We start from the raw sequence: 18495 nt of genomic DNA, 5'->3' as shown, positions 1-18495 counted from the left end.
ATGGGTGAGGAGGGTCCAGCACTTTACCCACCCAGCCAAGTCCCCAGTCTCCATTCTCTTGATAGCAAAGCAAAGGAGCCAGCAGACTCTGAACTGAACTCCCTGAAACTGTGATTCACCCAAACCTTTGCATCCCTCAGTGGGTTATCCCATATTTACTGTCACAGTGACCAGAGTCTAACAGACACACCCTCTATATATTGTCTCTCCTATATATTTTCCATCATGTCTGGAAGGCACTAGAGTTGGGATGTGATGGTTTTAGGAGCAGATAGCACAATGGCGATATGCAGACCAGGCAGTTCATAGTGGTTGCCCCTCGAGGACCCATACATCTGTGTTTAATTACCCTTAGGTACTTTGTCCTAGCCTTATTTTGGAGCATGCTGTTTGAACATACTGTTGTACTGCAAATCATAGGTTAGGGCTGAAGGATCTGTTGGTTGCTTCTCTCTCTCTCTCTCTCTCTCTCTCTCTCTCTCTCTCTCTCTCTCTCACACACACACACACACACACACACACACCATTTTTTAAGAAAGAAAGAAATTAAAGGAAAAATTGCTTTCTCTCTGGAAATGGGGACTGGTATCCATAGTGCAGCTCTGGAGGGTAGAGCCAGGCAGATGGGGCAGCCTAGGTGGCATCTCACGGCCCTGTCTCGAATTAGAGACCAACAAGATCTATTTTCTCCTCTGGGAGTTGGGAACACCATTCTCTGCCTACTCTGCTGTGTTGTGCACTGCCTTATGAGGGTGACAGGGTTGAAGACGGCCAGGGCATGAATGACAGAAACTGCCACAGCTACACAAACAGGAGGATTCTCCTGCCCTAAGGGAGAAAACCTACACCTCTGCCACTGTCTTCTCACAAATGGCCACTAGGGGGTGTGCAAGACTTGCTGATCAGCCAGGCAAGCAGAAAGTAGCCTGCTTGCTTCCTACAAAGAAAACTTCCCCCATTTCTCTATTCAAGACCCCCTTCTCAGACCTCCTGAATCAAAGAGTTCATGCTCTCTAACCCTGGGGTTGCCTACAGGGCTACTCAAAGCAAAGATCAAAGTCTCCCCCCCACCAGGGGTCACTCCTGTGAGGGACCAGAGATGTTCCAGTGCAGAGGTTTGGGTCTGAAACTTCCCCAGACCTGAATCAGAACTACCCAGGACAGGTTGGGGCCTGACTTTCAAACAAGACCCCTGCCCCAGCAGTGAACACTAAAGGTTTGGAAATTCTTTTCTTGCAAACGAACTCAACAAGTGTCATTAAAATATGGTAGGTGATGATGAATTCTCTGGTGCTGGAGGCATCCAAGCAGAAGCTTCAAGCACACAAGCACCACATTTACTGAATGCCCTCTCACTGTCTGTCAGCACAGGAACCTCCATTTATTGCAGGACCAGTAGGACTGGCACTTGGATGTAGGACTTGACACTCGGATGCAGAAAAACAAGTATATACTTTGAGTACCTTAGCAACTGCATCTCTGGTCTTTCTGCGGCTGGATTGGGGCCAGGGATGGTTACAAACTCCCTGACTGACTAAGCACAGAGAGAAGTCCCACGGCCAGGTGTCCTTCCACACCATCCTGCTATCAATTTATTTGCCTCATAAATGATGTGATATGTGCATATGATGTGATATACATATATATATACACACATTGCATGATATGTACATATGCACAGTTGTTGTCTCTCATATATGATATGATATGTGCATATGCTGTGATATGTATACATAAACATTGCATGATATGTACATATGCACAGTTGCTGTCTCTCATATATGATGTGATAGGTGTATATGATGTGGTATGTAAACATATACACTGCATGCTATGTACATATGCACAGTTATTGTTTCCCTTATACATGATGTGTTTCTACCTCTTTACCCCTCTGGATTGTGTTGAAGAAAACGCTACACATACTTGTTTTCTAGTAACTTTTCAAAGCTGCTTGATGATGGTACCTGTCTTTAATCCCAGGTCTCCAGAGGCAGAGGCAGATGAATCTCTTTGACACCAGCCTGGTCTACAGAGTGAGTTCCAAGACAGCCAGAGCTATGCAGAGAAACCATGTCTCAAAAACAAAACACAAACAAACAAACAAACGAACAAGAACTTTTCCTCGCCCTCACCAAATGGACTCAGGGAACATAAAAGCAGACATTTTGAAGTATGCTGGCATTTAGTTCTGTGAGCTCACAGTGTTGCACAGCTGTCAGATATGAAGGGAGCTGGGTAGGGTAGGTTTCTATGCACAGCCCTTTCATCAAACAACAAAACCCCTCAAGCTTTTTGTCAGTGACAACAAAGCCAAAATATTGACCCTGGACAGCGGTAAAAATGTCACTAATTGGTTGTGACACTTGCTGCTTTCAATAGACGACCCCCACTCTTCTCTCACTCCATGGTACTCATGAGCAGTATCTCAGTGCTGGCCAGGGAAGGGAATCCTGTGTGTGTGACTCTCTGCTGACCACAGGTCCACCTGTCACTGTGTGTTCTTAGGTCCCTTGAGACTCAAATGTATCTCAACCTGGACACCTTTGCCCCTGTCTGCAGGCCTCTGACTGTTTCCAGGCTCCCAGGACTCTCCTTGGACGCCCAGTACCACACACAAATGCACCTTGGCCTCTATCCAGGATACCATTCCACCTGAACAGAAATACTTAACCTCTGGCCTTAGAGCAGAGCTCACATCCTGGTCCCGGGCCCCTTTGGGTGTCCTGTTTAAAGCATCTAGAGTCTTGTTTTGCCACCTTTTCACCACCACTGTGATGCCTTGGGAACAGACACTTGGCTTGGTGAAAGTGGGTTGTCCCTGTGGCATCAGGAAGCCTGGAACACCAGAGTGTCTAGCTGTGATTCATGGGGAAGTGACTAAGCTTCTCTGTGCTTCAGTTTCCTCATCCATAAAGGTACTGATAATAGCAGTATAGTAGTAATAATAATAGCATAATAGTAGGTCAGAGGGCCATCCCAGAAGTCACAGGGTGTGAGTGACAGTCTCTATGTGCCTGTTGTCATTAGAGCCCACCCCTGCCAACAGGAGCTGAGAGAACACTGCTACATTCAATGCAGTGATGTGCTTATTGATCCTTTGCTCCTACCTCTTCATTTTGGTTGTTGTTGGTCATCTTTTGTGTGAGGTTGGTCAGCTGGGAACTAAAAGAAAGGTTGCATTGCTCTAAGTAGGAGTGCCGGGGAGGGGGATCTGGTCTGACGCACAGGTGCCATGCATCTGCAGAAGGGAGGGCTCCAGCTCTGTGCCAGATGTGGACAAGGTCAGGCCATGCTGCAAGGAGCAGTGCCCAGAGGAAGGGAAATAGTGAGGCTGCACTGGGCACCAAGTGATCCCAGATACTGCAGAAAGATACGGGCCAGCAAGTGTTCCCCTTGGTCCATATGGGTTCGCCTGTGTGTGTGCACAGTCCCATCAAGACAGCAACGCTGAAGGAAGACATAACTAGAGCCTAAGTTGGGACTGAGACAACCTGATGGGCTCTGGCTTCTGGGTTGAGGCAGATACAGAGGAGGGAGAGCAGGGGCAGGGGAAAGACAAATTTCAGGCTCAGGAATATGAGCTAAGAAGTTTGGGAGCATGGCAGCGACTCTGCACAGGCGTCTGTACATGAGGCTGTTACACAGTTAGTCACTGTCTCATCCAGGCATGCCGCCATGGCCAATCAGAGCATGGAAGCCAAAATGCACACAGAGACCCACAGACAGGCTCAATGCCTGGGGAGAAGCGTCAACCCTTGGGAAGTTCGAATCTCATTTGGGGTTAAATATCTTGGCCAAAAGGGAGCTATTTCAGTTTCTGTGTCAGACATAATTATCAGAAAAGGCCGGTTGAAAACTATAATCAGAGGGTCCAGTTTTGCAGACATTGGAACAAGTTTGACTCCTGTGGCAGCGGCTGCTTCTGTGCCTGTCTCAGCCACATCCAGCACAGCCTTGTGCACCACCTATGGGGAGAGAAACACATCACTCAGTGGACATCAGAGAGGGCAGGAGAGGGTTCTGGAGCAAACAGTGAGTGCTGGTCTCTTCTGCTGGTGCGTCTCTCTGTTCGTTCTCTGAGCTCTAATGATGGATTTCTAAGTCTCTGCTCAGGGTATGAGATGAGGCGTGCCCTGTTCTGCTCAGTGTCTGAATCTGTGCTGCCCTCAAACCCACTACAAACTGAAGGATGGCAGTAGGCAGCGGCAGGAGTTTCCTCACAGGCAGCTTCTCAACGTCTTCAGAGGGAACAGCCAGAATGCTGGCAGCCAGTGGAGGATTCAGCATCCCTCCTGCTCCAGCCTCCTTGGGACATACACCAGCAATTCAGAGGACATGGCTGAACATTCCCAGACTTCCATGTCCTGCTGGGACAGATCTGAGCCCAGGGATCTGGGTGGGTACTGGACAGAACACTGGACACTGACAGGCTGTGCAGCTAGGGATGTAGTATGAGGGTCTAAGGCATCTCTCTCCTATTCTTGGGGTTTTCATCAGAACTGCCATAGATTCTGGTTATTACTTTTACTGTTAATATTCTGTGTGCTGGTCAAGAAGCACTGTCCCAGCACTGCATTAAAGAAGCTGAGGCTGGACGTGCTTTGCCCCTGCAGTGGATTGTGGGTGGCCCTGCAGTACACCACAGGTTGGCACCCATGGTGATCTCACACCAAGCATAGGTGCTTCCCTATCATGGGCTCTGACTTGTGGTTTTCCATGGGGTAAAGTAGGGACTGGGTTTCATGCTCTCAGCAGAAGTATCTAGGGTGTAATCAAACTCTCCCAGGCACAAAGGAAACTGAGAAATGCAGGTGTTCTCACCCATCTACCATCCCCACATGGCCACATGGCCTTAACCATCCATATTCAGGACCCAAGCTGAACCACCAAGTGCTTCTTGACTTACCTGAGAGACCGTCAGGTCCTTGTCCCCTGTGATCCCAGACAGGTCAGCCTGTGTGGAGAAGACTTCTTTGATGCCCAGCTCTGGAAGGACCTCCTCTGTCTCGCACCCAACGTCTCGCGCCCAACGTCTCGCCAGCAAGAACGACATGCGGCAACAGGATTCTTCTGGGAACAAGCCTTTACTGTACAGCACTCTTGAACAGGGACAGGGGAACCTCAAGCAGCAAGAGCGCTCGCCTTATATACCCAACAGTATGCTAATAATCCTTCAGAGATTGGCGGGGCATGGGTCACCCCACTATCACCCCACTACTTGTCCTCCAGGGATTGGAGGAGAATGAATCACCTCACTAGCATGGCACCGCTCCTCATTAGCATATTACTGGCCAACTGATACCAGGTGCAAAACCTGCGCATGCACAGTACCGTTGTTCACCATTGGAGGGCGCCCTACACTCCTCCACGCTGTAGTCGGCAGAGATGGAGAACTTGGGCGGGTAGAGCTCATCTATCATGCTGAGAATGAAAGAGAAATGGAGAGTCACTTGGCCCCCTCGATCCTCCGTATCACCGGGGCTTCTGTCCACAGACAACCCTGTCCCTGGAGTGAAGTTCTCTTTCCACCCATGCCTAGACCACATGACCTTGCTCTTCATAGGGCATTAACTATCCATTAGTCACTGAGAGTGTGAATAGTAGACAGGCAACCTGACTTGGTCCTAGCTGTTCCTTGATTGAGAATCATTTCCTCCTAGAACCACAAATGCACTCCTTGCCTGTCATGCCGACCCTAATCACCTAATGAGCATTCTATTTAACACAGCACACTGCATCAACCTCCAGAGTTCCTAATCCCCTGACACTCCTCCTCTCCACCTCAACACTCCTCACATCTTTCTTACTACATGATGATTAGCTTAATTTTCATGTCCCTTCTTTCTCAATTACAAGAAAGCCCATAAGGTTTTTCTTGAAATTTTGTGCTTTAGTCTCAGACATTTTCTTATGGTCTAGCAGGTCTTCAAGTCTTATTCTGTATATGGTGAATGATTCGTATTGAGAGGATAAGATGGCTTCATAGGATACAGAGCTTCTCTTCTGCCAATCACAATTCCCTCTGCCTTCCAACTCATTCTAGATTCCGAGTAATTTACAGCCTGCTAGAGGGAGGACACCTCAGTCCCTTGTTCTAGCTGATCTTGTCTTGTGAACAACATTGACAGCTACTCAGGATGCAAAACATATAGTCAGCAGAAGGAAGTTCAACTCAACTTCACATGTCACCTGCTGACTCTTTACCAATTACACTGGGTATAAGGGAGACTCTGAGGTACACGGACAGTGGCCCACAGGATAACTGCAGTACAGGGATCAATGACAGTTCTGGGTCCTGAGGACATGCACCTGGGCCTGAGAGAGTCCTTCCATCTCCTCAGGGTCTCTGGTTGCAAGCTGGCTTCCACCTGCTGCATCTTGCCCTGGTCAGGGAGGATAAACAGGGCGCTGGCATTTCCTGTGTACTTCAGCTCCACAACAGTGCAGTTCAGCTCCTCATCCTGGACATAGGGTGTGGTCAGGTCCTCAAGCTTCATCATGGGCACTTTCACAGGCCTCCTTTTGTCAGAGTAGAACTCAGACTGGAATGTGTCCCGGGAGTCAAAAGGCACCTTCTATTTGCCTAAAATGGAGCAAACTATCGGATTGTAACAGCAGCAGATACACTCCTTCCCATCCATGCTCAACTTCTGAGGTGTGATAGCAATCCATTCATCTTCAGTCACTCAGAGTGTCCCTTAGTGTGGCATATGTTGAACTGGAAAACTCATGTATTTGGTCAAGCTGCTAGTTATGAGCATTGTCTCCGGGCATTGTTTGGACAGTCCCCTGTCCACAGTGTGGTTACTTGGGCTCCTGACACAGGCAGGGATCTGGGTGGAGTGTGTAAGACAGATAAGAGTGAACTTGGTGAAACTGGAGCCTGGGGAGATGTGAGGGTCCTGTCTTCCTCATGGGAATCATGTCTAGAAGACAACGGCTGTTAGGATAGTTGTTAGGGGAAACAGAACAGCAGAGACTGAGTTCTCGCATATCATGATCAGTTCATAATTTCATAAACTGTGGGCTAAAACATGGGTAATGAGTCATCATCCTACCTATGGGCTATGGCCACCACCACCAATCCCATGTTCAGCTCAGACCTATCCCAGATTTCTAGTTTATGCCCCCTCTCCCAATGCACACACTGGGACTTGGTGACGAAAGAATTTCTTACACTTGGCATCTCACAGCCTAAACATATCCCACCTCACAGCAAGCAGCATTTGAGCTTGTGTCCTGGGCAGAGTTGAGAGAGTCATGTCTTGTAGTCTCACCCTACTGGCTGTCACTCTGCTTCCACTATCGTCAGCCCACATCAGCTCTGGGGCTTTCCTGCCTTTCTGTTCTCTGTCCTCCTGTCCTCCTCTCCAACTGACCTCCTGTCTTATATTTCTCTCCATTGTCACCTTGATTTTCTGTCTATTGCCCCAGGCTTGCTCTTCCTCTGCTCCTGAGTAACTTTAATTCAGCCCCAGATGTACTCCATGCTGATGACATCATCACTTCTGTCAGTCATCAATTTCAGGGCTGTCACCTTGCTCCCTGGTCTCTATCAAGCAGGATGCTGTTGGTGTGGGATCTCTGGATTTCCCCCAGTACCATTACCTACAGCATCTCCAGCTGAGTCTCCAACCATCTTGCACCCAAGTCTCTCATCAGACTCTCTGGCTTAGGAATGTGTCTTGGGAATTTGACTTTTCATGCTAATGGCTCGTTATTTTCCAGAAGGACAGTTGTGTTAAGTAGCCAGACACTAAACACAGAACACTGGCTGACACTTCCCCATCTTTATTGTCTTTTACCTAGTCCCTGCTTCTTCATGTCAAGGACCAGCTTATTACAGAAAAGGCTCATGGGAGAAGTCCTACGTAGTAATTGCCAGCAGGAGTCTTCACTAGCTGTGGGCTTTTAGCTTCTTCTCTTAAGATTAGGACAGTCAGACTCCTTAGGGCATCAACTCCCCATGCCACATGGACCCTACTAGAGACAGAGGCTCTTCAACAGGGATGGGTATTTCCTATAGGGTCATGTTGAACATTTTAGTGAATAGTAGTGTTCTTGCCAGGGTGATTTATCTTGGTTCTAGTGGCAGCTACTTTAGTGCCCTTCTGGGTTGTGTCAACCGCACATATCTTGGAGGGACATGTCTTCTTCAGATGCTTGAATTCTGGCGTAGGTTTCTCATGTGGCTGTAGGGGTTGGGAATGGCAAGGAAACCAGGCCCTTCACAGTTATTATATTTATTGTATGCACCATTACTTTCTATCCCATAATGCTCCATCATAGGCATTTTCTTGTGTGTAGACATAAGAACTTGGCAATTACCTCTGTTAGGTAGTTTGGCCAAAATAAAAATAAAATGACTATGTGTCACACTATTGTTTGACCTGGTTGGCCATGTGGTAGAAGCCTCATATGGATTTTTTTTGAGACCATCATCCTACCCTCCCAACAGCCACTTCTCAATGTTAAAATAGTATAAAATGGACATTGGTAGCATTTGCAAACCACTGAACCATGCAAGAAACTCCCAGGCATTTAATCTCAGTGCTTTTGGACACCTATTCTCCCCATGCCCCACAGTCTGTTACCTTGATTGCACACTGGATCTCTCTCTGTAAAGGGCTCATCATCAAGGACACAATTGAAGGACAAGAGAGGAGAAACCCTCAGCACTCAGGGAATGAGGAAAAGTAATCCCTGATATTTAGGTCCTAGACTGCAGAAGAGATGGACTCAGATGTGGTCACAAGTTCCAGACCAGCACAGCAGCAGAGGGAGATGCATTCAGCACCAGGCTCTTTAGACACCCGAGTTGGATCCAGGATGGATGGAGGGATAGAGCTGGAGCTAGTCAGTGCTCATTGTATGGAAATGGTGTCCCAGTCTCAGGATGATGCCTAACAGACACATTGGGAAGTCTGTTAGGACATTTGATTGTTTCAATAGATGAGTCCTCTTCTCTCATCTCATGGCCATCAGGGAAGGGTACCTGATGTTCACTTGGGGGTCCTGAGTGTGGCCCACTAGGCTCTAATTCTCTGATGACCTCATGACCACTGCTCAATGTGGTGTTTTCAGGACCCTTAAGACTCAAGCAAGTCTCAGCTGACTGTACAGCTGTCCCTGTCCATGTGCTTCCACTGGCTGTGGATTCTCCAGATCCACAGGTCTAGAGGATTCTCCATGAGCAGCAGGTGCCCCAACTTGAATGCACCTTGACCCCCTCTCCTTTTCCATGGAGACCGCAAGCCAGCTCATCTATCTCCACTCCAGCTGTGTTCTCCTAGACTGTCCTCGCTACTCCTTACCTCTCACAACCCAGTTCTCAGCATTGTAACCTCATAGAGTACATTTTCCATGTGAGAAACTTTGTCTAACCACTGCAACTCTCCCAGTGGCTCCAAATTTTTCCAGAATCCTCAAGGAGCCAGGCTCTTGGCCATCCTGTGCCCCTTCCTACCACTCCTGCTCTACCATTATTCTACTCTGTTGTCCCAGAAATCCACTTCCTTTCAGATTCTCAGAAATGGCTTCATTTTTTTTTTTTTTTGGAGCTGGGGACTGAACCCAGGGCCTTGCGCTTGCTAGGCAAGCGCTCTACCACTGAGCTAAATCCCCAACCCCCAACTTTTTTTTGCCCTCCCCAAAAATATTCTCTGTGGTTATCTGAGCACCTTCTCATCCTCCTCACATCCACCACAGCAGAGATGTCACCTGATCCACAGACTATTTTGTTGTTCTCTGGGAAGTATCAGAGCTGTTTTCTCATCCTCCTGTCCACCACAGTGACGCCTCTTGAACAGAGTCACAACTTGGGGGAGACTGTTCCTCTGGCATCAGGAAATTTGGAAGAGCACCCCAACACCCATAATGTGGTCACAAGGACATGACTAAGCTGTTGTGGGCCTCAGTTTCCTCATCCATAAAGGGACTGTTAATAGCGTGTATATCAGAGGGCCATCACAGGAGTCACAGAGTATGAGTGACAATCTCTTTGTCCCTGTTGTCACTAGAAGCAACCCCTTCCAACAGGAGCTAAGGGAATACTGCCTGGGCACTTTATGTACAGGTGTATGTTTATTGACCCTTTGGTCCTACCTCTTCATTTTGTGTGAGGTTGGCCAGCTGCGAACTTAGAGAGGCTACCACTTTGCCCTGAGTAGGAGGAGTGCGAGGGAGAGTGCAGCTGTCTGACCCACAGGCCCATTGCTGCTGCAGGAGTTAGGGCTCCAACACTGTGCCAGATGTGGTCAGGGTCAAGGGACCCTCCAAGGGGCACTGAGTGGCATCGCCTGAGGAGGGGAAAGCATAAGCTAAGAGTGTGGCAACAGTTTCTCAGATGCTAGAATGGCATTCAGTGCAGCAGGTTCCCCTCTCAGTCCTGGGCCTGAATCTCATGGGTTGGCCCAGAGGCTGGTCTGGTTCCATCAAGACTGTGGAGACTGAAAGCAGATGTGCTCAAAGCATTTATTGGGACTGGATGTACTTGCCAATAACTAGGTTTGGGGTATGAACACAGAAAGAGGAGTCACTAGGGAAGAATAAAGATAGATTCCAGGTTCAGAAACATGGGTAGATGCTCCCAAGGGGCCTAAGAGCCTGACACTGACAGTCTAAAGGCTCCTGTGCACATGGGGGCCATAGAGATAGTCGATGTCACTGTCTAAGACAACTTTGAAACAGCCAATCAGAGCATGAATGTCAGGACATATACAGAGATCCACATGCAGGCTCAGTCCCAGGGTCCTGGGCAGAACTGTCAGATCTTGGGGAGCTTTGGGCTTACTTGGGGTTAGTGATTTTGGCAACAAAGAGGATAGACTGACTATCCATGTCAGTGATAACCACCATGAATGGCCGGTTGAAATTCAGAGTTCGAGGTTGTCTACGTATGACTGTAGCGACCCCTGTAGCAGCAGTTGCTTCTGTGCCTGTCTCATCCACATCCAGCACAGCCTTGTGGACCACCTGCGGGGAGAGAAACACATCACTCAGTGGACATCAGAGAGGGCAGGAGAGGGGTCTGGAGCAAGCAGTGAGTGCTGGTCTCTTTCTTCCTTCCCTGAGCTCTAATGATGGATTTCCAAGTCTCTGCTCAGGGTATGAGATGAGGCGTGCCCTGGTCTGCTCAGTGTCTGAATCTGTGCTGCCCTCAAACCCACTACAAACTGAAGGATGGCAGTAGGCAGTGGCAGGAGATTCCTCACAGGCAGCCTCTCAACTTTTTCAGAGGGAACAGCCAGGGTGCTGGCAGCCAGTGCAGGATTCCTTGGGACATACACCAGCAATGCAGAGGGCCTGACTGTACATTCCCAGACTTCCATGTCCTGCTGGGACAGACCTGAGCCCAGGGCTCTGGGTGGGCACTGGATGGAACATTGGACACTGACAGGCTGTGCAGCTAGGGATGTAGTATGAGCGTCTAAGGCATCTCTCTCCTATTCTTGGGGTTTTCATCAGAACTGCCATAGATCCTGGTTATTACTTTTACTGTTAATATTCTGTGTGCTGGTCAAGGAGTACTATCCCAGCACCACATTAAAGGAGCTGAGGCTGGGAGTGATTTGGCCAGAATTATATTGTGGGTGGCACCTTCAGTGTATGGTCCTGCAGTGTGTTGTGGGAGGCCCTGTAGTGTATTTTGTGCAGCCCTGCAGTGTATTGTGGGTAGATCTGCAGTGCATTGTGGGTGACCCTACAGTGTATTGTGTGCAGCCCTGCAGTGCAGCACAGGTTGGCATCCATGGTTCTATAAAGCAACTACAGTCTCTTCTCCACAATGGTCTCCTAGGTGAGCTTAGGTACAGGGAGTAGGGGATGGACATTTGTTAGGGAACATCAGAAATGTCGGTGTTCTCACACATGAACCATCCCCACATGCCCGTATGACCTTCAACATCCACATTGAGGACCCAACGTGAAGCACCCTGTGTTTCTTGTCTTACTTGAGAGACATACAGATCCTTGGTCCCTGTGATCCTACTCAGATCAGCTTGCTGGGAGAAGACTTTCTTAATGCCCAGCTCTGGAAGGACCTCTTTTAGACTGTAGTCTGTGGAGATGGAGAACTTGGGCATGCGGAGATCATTTATAATCCTGAGAATAAAAAATAGCAATGTAAGCGTCCCTGGACTCCATGTCTCCATCAATTCATCTTGCCCCTGGGGCTTCTCTCCATAAACAGCTCTGTCCCTGGAGAGAAGTCCTCTTTCCACCCATGCCTAGACCACATGACTTTGCTCTTCCTGATGCATTAATTATTCATCAGTGACTGAGAGTGTGACTAGTAGACAGTAACCTGACTTGGTCCTACTTGTTCCTTTACTGGGAATGATTTCCCCCTTGATCCACAAATGGAATCCTCCCTTCGTGCAGCAACATCTTCTATTACCCTTCTATTTAAAAGTGCACACTGCATCAGACTCTAGATTTCCTAATCCTTGGACACTCCCCTTCTTAACTTCACCCTTTCTCATGTTTTAACCTACTAAATGATGATTAATTTAATTTTCATGCCTACATTCTTTCTTTCTCTATTACAAGAGGAGGCTTAAGGGTACATTTGTTCTTTAGTCTCTGATATACTTTCAGAGTATAACAGACAGTAGGTCTTCAAGTCTTATTCCTTGTATGGGGAATGATGCATGTTGAGAGGATAAAGTGGCTCCACAGGGCAGAGCTGATTCTCAGAGTTCATCTCCTATCAATCACAATTCCCTTGGCCTTCCAACTCATTCTAGATTCCCTGTAACTTAGAGCCTGCTAGAGGGAGGGACTCTGAGATCCTTGTTCTAGTTGATCTCATCCTGTGAATAACAAAATCGACAGCAACTCAGGGCCCAAAACACATAGTCAGCAGAGGGAAATTCAACTCAAGTCTACCTGTCCCCTGGGGACTCTCCACCATTACATAGGATACTACTGTGACAATGAGGTACAGAGTCACTGGCCATCAGGCAACACCAGTACAGGTATCAATGACAGTTCTGGGTCCTCAGGACATGCACCTAGGGATCAAAGAGTCCTTCCACTTCTTCAGGGTCTCTGGTTGCAAGCTGGATTCCACCTGCTGCATCTTGCCTTGGTCAGGGAGGATAAACAGGGCGCTGGCATTTCCTGTGTACTTCAGCTCCAACACAGAGCAGGAGAGTTCCTCATCCCGGACATAGGGTGTGGTTACTTCCTTAATTTTCATCATGGGCACCTTCACAGACCTCTTCTCATCCAAGTAGAACTCAGACTCAAATGTGTCATTAGGGTTAAAGGGGACCTTCCATTTGCCTAAAATGAGGCAAATGATCATGTTGTAGCCACAGGACAAATATTCCACCTCCTCCCCATCTAGGCTCAGCTTTTGAGCTGTTACCACCATCCATCCATCTTCAGTCACTCAGACTGTCCTTTATTGTGACATGTGCAGAACCGGATAAAGCTTGTAGTTGATCAGGCTGCTAGCTATGAGAAATGTCTCCAGGCATGGTTTGGACAGGGGATTCTCAAAACCTCAGCCTGGCTACCTGGACTAATGACACAGTCAGGGATGTGGGGTGGAGTGTGCAAGAGAGAGACAGTGAAGATGGTGAGCCTGTGGAGAATTGAGGGCCCTGTCTTCCTCAGGAGAACCATGTCTAGGAGACAATGGCTTTTAGGTTAGGTTTTAGGGGAAAGAGAAGAGCAGAGACTTCCATCTCCGATATCGGGAGCAGTTCATAGTCCCATAGACTGTGGCTGAATCATGGGTAAGGCGTCCGCATCCCACACATGGGCCATGGCAGTCTCCACAAATCACAAATACCAGCTCAGGTTTATGCAGACTTCTAGTTTATGCCTCCACTCCCACTGTACATCGTGGGACTAGAGTGGAACAATTTCTTGGTCTTGTCATTTCACAACCTAAACATATATCTCAACTCACACCAAACAGTACTTATCCAGTGTCTTGGGAGAGTTGAGAGAGACATGTCCTCCAATCTAACCCTACAGGCTGTTACTATGCTTCCAACATCCCCTGCCCACATCAGGTCTGGGGACATCTTGTCCTCTGTGCTCTTGTTCTTTGTCTTCTTTCCTCCTGTCCTCCTATCCTATATTTCTCTCCGTTGTCACCTTGATTTTCTTTCTCTAGCCCCTGACCATCCTACTCTAACTTGGACTAATTTTAATCAGTTTTCTATTAAGCCCCAGTCTGGCCACATCATGACTTCTGTCAGGCACAAATTTCAGGGTGGTCACCTTGCTCCCTGGTCTCTATTAAGCAGGATGTTGTTCATGTGGGATCTCTGGATTTCCCCCAGTACCATTACCTACAACATTTCCAGCTGAGTTTCCATCTATCTTGCACCCAAATCTCATCAGACGCTGGCTCAGGAATGTGTCTTGGGAATCCTGACTTTTCATGCTAAGTGGGTGGTTATTTTACAAAAGCAAAATTACACAAAACAATCTGACACTAAGCACAGAACACTGCCTGGCCCACACCACTACATCTCTAGTGACTCTTACCCAGTCCCTGCCTCTCCATGCCTAGGACAAGTTCATTACAGAAAAGGCTCAGGGGTGAAGTACTGCAGAGTAACTGTCCACGAGGTTCTTCATTAGTTGTGGGATACGCTACCTTCCATGTTACTCTTTCCAGGCTCCTTATGATCAAATAGTCCCAAGCTCACCTGGACTCTCCTAGAGTCAGAGACTCTCCAGCACTTATGGACTTCTACTATAGGAACATACTAGAAATGCCTGCAGTGGGACTCCTGAGGGAACCTGTCTCTACAGGGAGTAGCCATGGCTTCTGACCAACAGGTAGGACTGGACATGTAAGGTATGACATTCTGCTTGTAAGTAAGCTTAAGTCATATTGAACAATCAGCCCCTGTAGACTGAGAGCTCAGGGCTTCTGTTGAGCATGTACTAGGAGACACAATCATTGTCCAGAAACACCTCAGAAGAGGAGACTCGTGAGTAACAAGAAGTTAGGCACCCATGTCTCCAAGGCTTTGAGCACCTTCTTTCCAGTGATCATTGTATAGCATAGGCACCCAGCCAAGATCCTCTCCCTCCACTCCCCAAGCAGTGACGACTCTCACCTTTAAATAGGAGATAGTTCACCAGCACCATGGATGTCCTCTCCTCCAGGTCTGAGAACAGTTCTGCGATCTTCCCCTGGGTCTGATTGCTCACATAGTCATTGATGAGCTTTTTGGCCTCATTGGGCTGCTTGAAGTCAGCTATGAAGGCCTCAGCCTGGTACAGAGCCCTTGTCTTCTCCTGGAATTCTGACAGTATCGGCTGCTCTTTGTCAATAAACAGGGCACTACCTGTATTGATCTCTACCTGGTCCTCTGGCTGGCTGAGCCTCTGTAGGAGGTGCCCAAAGCCCTGGTGGATTTCTTCCTCAGTGATCTCTGTGAGATTGAACTTGAGACCTTCTAGAATCTCTTCCATGGTGCTGTCTTTTGCTCCCAGAGACAAAATGGTCAAGGCAGCTGAGATGCTAAGAGGGGAGAAGACAACATTTTTATCTGGATTCCTCAAAGCCAGCTTCTTGTAGAGGCTCAATGCGAAGTCAGTGTTGCTGGAAGCCAATGTGAGACTGTGCAGTTGTCTCCCCTTGCCGTGGTCTTCATGGGATAGAGTGTCCCTTCCCAGTGTGCCATCACAGAGGACAGCAGGGCAGATCCCTGCCATCAAGAGCCCCAAAGCTGCAATGAAGGCCATCTTCTCTGTCCTCCTGGCTGGAAAATAGAAGATACATTTGTTGAGACTGGTAGGAATGCCTGGTGCTTCAACCGTCTTCTAGTCCTCCCACCTGGCTGGTATTGTGCCCTGCTCTACTCCACTTCAAGCTTCTGTGACTGCCCACAGGAAGTGCTCTGGTGACTCATGCCATCACTACATCATATGATCCCTACTACCACAGATGACATGCTTTTGCACTAGCCCATTTTCACAGTACAAAACCAAGCTTCAGTGATTTGACGGGATATGTTAGGGTCATAGAGCAAGGCAGAATAGCGAATGGGCATGAGCCTTGTCTGCACTTTGGACTTGAGCCACCTGTAGCTGCCACCTCCTTAGGCAAAACTCAGGATCCTTGGAGCAGTTTTTATCACAGGCCCTATCTTAGCCCTTCAATTTCAAATCTGAGAAATCTTAAGTGCCCTGAGTTCCTTTGGTGCTTGAAGTTAGGGATAGGGGAGGGTTAGTCGAGAGGAAGCAGGAGAGATATCTGATGTAGTGTGGAAATCCTGGACCCTTGAGAACCTGTAGTGGAAGGACACACAAAGGAAGGTTCTCTCTGCTCTGCCAGGGAACCCCATGGTGCTTTGTACCTCAGGCTCGGAAGTCCTGCTGGTGGGAAGAAGCAGCAGTGGTATCAGACTCTCGCACCTCGACCAGATTTCATGTTGGCTGTCAGGATGGCTGTGTCACAGCAAGCAAATGGGTGGACCTCTCTGTGCAGCCTGGTGAGGGGTCCAGGTTACATTACTGGTAGGTGGCTGGCTTATTGTGGGCATTGGGAGTGGTTGTAGGGAATACCTAGGGCTTCATCTCCTAAATATTCCCCTGGAGTGGTGGCCACACTCATCCAGATAGACTATAGTTGACAGCTTGTAATCGTGGTATTCTACCTATGATCTCTGACCATTTGTTTGGAAGTGTAAAGTTGAAGATGGATAGTAAATGAATGTGGGGCAGAGGAAGAAGTGGAGATAGGAAGGAGGAAGGAGAAATGGTGAGAGCAGAAGCAAGAGGAGAGTTGGGAGAGGAGAGAGGAGGGAGGAGAGAAAAGAATGGGCAGCGGCAAGAGGAGGAAGGAAGAAGGAGGAAGAGAGAAGACAGAGGAGAGAAAAGAGGGGAGAGTAGACAGAAAAAAAAGGGCAGGAGAGAAGAGGATAGAGTAAAGTTTGTAGAAAGGAAGAGTTAGAGAGAATTGGGAAAAAGAGGAACAGGGAGATATGAGGAGGGAGAGCAATTAGGAGGGAACAAAGGGAGGACAGGGTGGGGGCAGAGAAGACTTGAAGGGTAAACAGGGAACTGGAGAGAGCCCAGGAGGGTGTGCTGGTGCTAAGCCACCTGTCCCCATTGCTGTGACATGCCTGCAGTGAAGCCAGGGATCTCAACAACAACTTGGCTGCCTTCATCTTGTGCTTTAGTTTCAGACTGATGCACCCATTTCTTTGGAGGGCACTAAACAATATTTTGTCCCAAAATTATTTCCAGAGTAAAGAGACTGCTGGGATTGTACAGCAGGAGACCCTGAGTCAGTAACTGAACCTTCTTTGCTTCCCTTGTTGAAACCCCTGAGTGTGGCCATGGCATTTGGGATCTAGGCGGGAAGTGGGGCCCCATCTCCACTGGCATCTCCTCTGTGATGTGAGCATGGTAGAGCTGCCACTTCACCCAGCATGATTCCGCAACAGTCCTGTGTCACCCTAGCCATCACAGCAGTAGGCAAGCTAGCAAGCTCCCAAACTCCCCTGTGGAGTCAGAAGAGCAGGCTCCATTTACTCTCCATGAGCATAGACCACAGCATCTGCATCTTCCATAGGCAAAAGCAACAGACCAGAGAGGAGCTTTCATGAACCCCAGAAATGTTCCCTGTTTCTAATTCAGTATCTCAGTCAAAGCCCCTTTCCCACCCCCACAAACATATGTTGCAGTCCACAGCCAGTACCACACAGGCCTGGGAAGGTTCCTTCTGTACCTGGAGGCAGGAATCCTGGGCATTACCTGCAGAGCTGATACCAGCCAGCTGCCAGCCTCTGTGTTTGCTGACACCTGATGTTCAGGGTTGTCACTTCCCTGGTGTGTTGTTATCCCCAGTGCACAGGGATGCCTATTTATCTACACCAAAGGCTCCTCCCTCCTCTTAGGAAATGTTGCCTCGGACAACCTGTGCTTTGTGTTCAGATTACATATGGGCAGACTGGATGATTTCTCAGAACATGGATTAGTAGAAGCGTACTGATCTCCTGAGCACACCTTTTATTTATTGAGTGGTCAAAGTCAATGAGGAAAGTGGGAGAAGTCCAAAGCAAAAGTAGAGTGTACAAAGTCTGCCTTACTTGTGTCCCAGCAGGTCTGTAAGCTTACATTTTTCCTCCATTGGATAAATCATTTCAAAATGAACACTAAAAACCAACTAAAACACAAACAAAAAATTCAAACAAATAGCCCTCCTTTATACAAATATTAAATGGGCAAAGAAAGAAATTACAGAAACAACATCTTCACAATAGCCAAAATAATATATAATATCTTGGATTAACTTTAACCTAGCCAGGAAATGTCCTGCAGGACAAGAAGTTCAAGTCTCTGAAGAATGAAATTGAGGTAGATATCAGAATATGGTAAGATCTCCTATGCTCTTGGATTGGTAGGATTAACCAAGTTAAATGTTCACCTTACCAATGCCTATCTACATATTCAAACCAATCTCTTTAAAATTCCAACACAACTCTTTACAGGCCTTGAAAGAGCAATTCC

At 47.9% G+C, this 18495-nt stretch overlaps 1 protein-coding gene across 5 annotated transcripts; it reads right to left on the bottom strand.

The window, feature by feature from the left end:
• Nucleotides 1-1564: 1564 nt before the first annotated feature.
• Nucleotides 1565-17885, bottom strand: Serpina3l (serine (or cysteine) peptidase inhibitor, clade A, member 3L). Of its 5 annotated transcripts, XM_063261769.1 has the most exons (9): nucleotides 17740-17885; nucleotides 15093-15740; nucleotides 13017-13290; nucleotides 11955-12105; nucleotides 10796-10977; nucleotides 6313-6522; nucleotides 5335-5424; nucleotides 4910-5102; nucleotides 1565-3968 (listed from the first exon to the last, which is right to left on the bottom strand). In XM_063261769.1, exons 2-9 carry the CDS (start codon nucleotides 15721-15723, stop codon nucleotides 3732-3734), a joined length of 1968 nt encoding a protein of 655 aa, XP_063117839.1. In that variant the 5' UTR covers nucleotides 15724-15740; nucleotides 17740-17885; the 3' UTR covers nucleotides 1565-3731. The 5 variants fall into 5 exon arrangements, with proteins under 5 accessions (XP_063117839.1, NP_001376144.2, XP_038968005.1 ...); XM_039112077.1 differs by lacking the exons at nucleotides 1565-3968; nucleotides 4910-5102; nucleotides 5335-5424; nucleotides 6313-6522 and adding an exon at nucleotides 16338-16469 and having other exon boundaries at nucleotides 10458-10977; nucleotides 17740-17874; XM_039112076.2 differs by lacking the exons at nucleotides 1565-3968; nucleotides 4910-5102; nucleotides 5335-5424; nucleotides 6313-6522 and adding an exon at nucleotides 16338-16469 and having other exon boundaries at nucleotides 10458-10977; nucleotides 17714-17830.
• Nucleotides 17886-18495: the final 610 nt, after the last annotated feature.

This window comes from Rattus norvegicus, chromosome 6 (assembly GCF_036323735.1).
Source record: "Rattus norvegicus strain BN/NHsdMcwi chromosome 6, GRCr8, whole genome shotgun sequence".
NCBI classification, from domain to species: Eukaryota; Metazoa; Chordata; class Mammalia; order Rodentia; family Muridae; genus Rattus; species Rattus norvegicus.
Note: the sequence above shows the minus strand (reverse complement) of the source record. Positions and strands in the feature narration are given on the sequence as shown.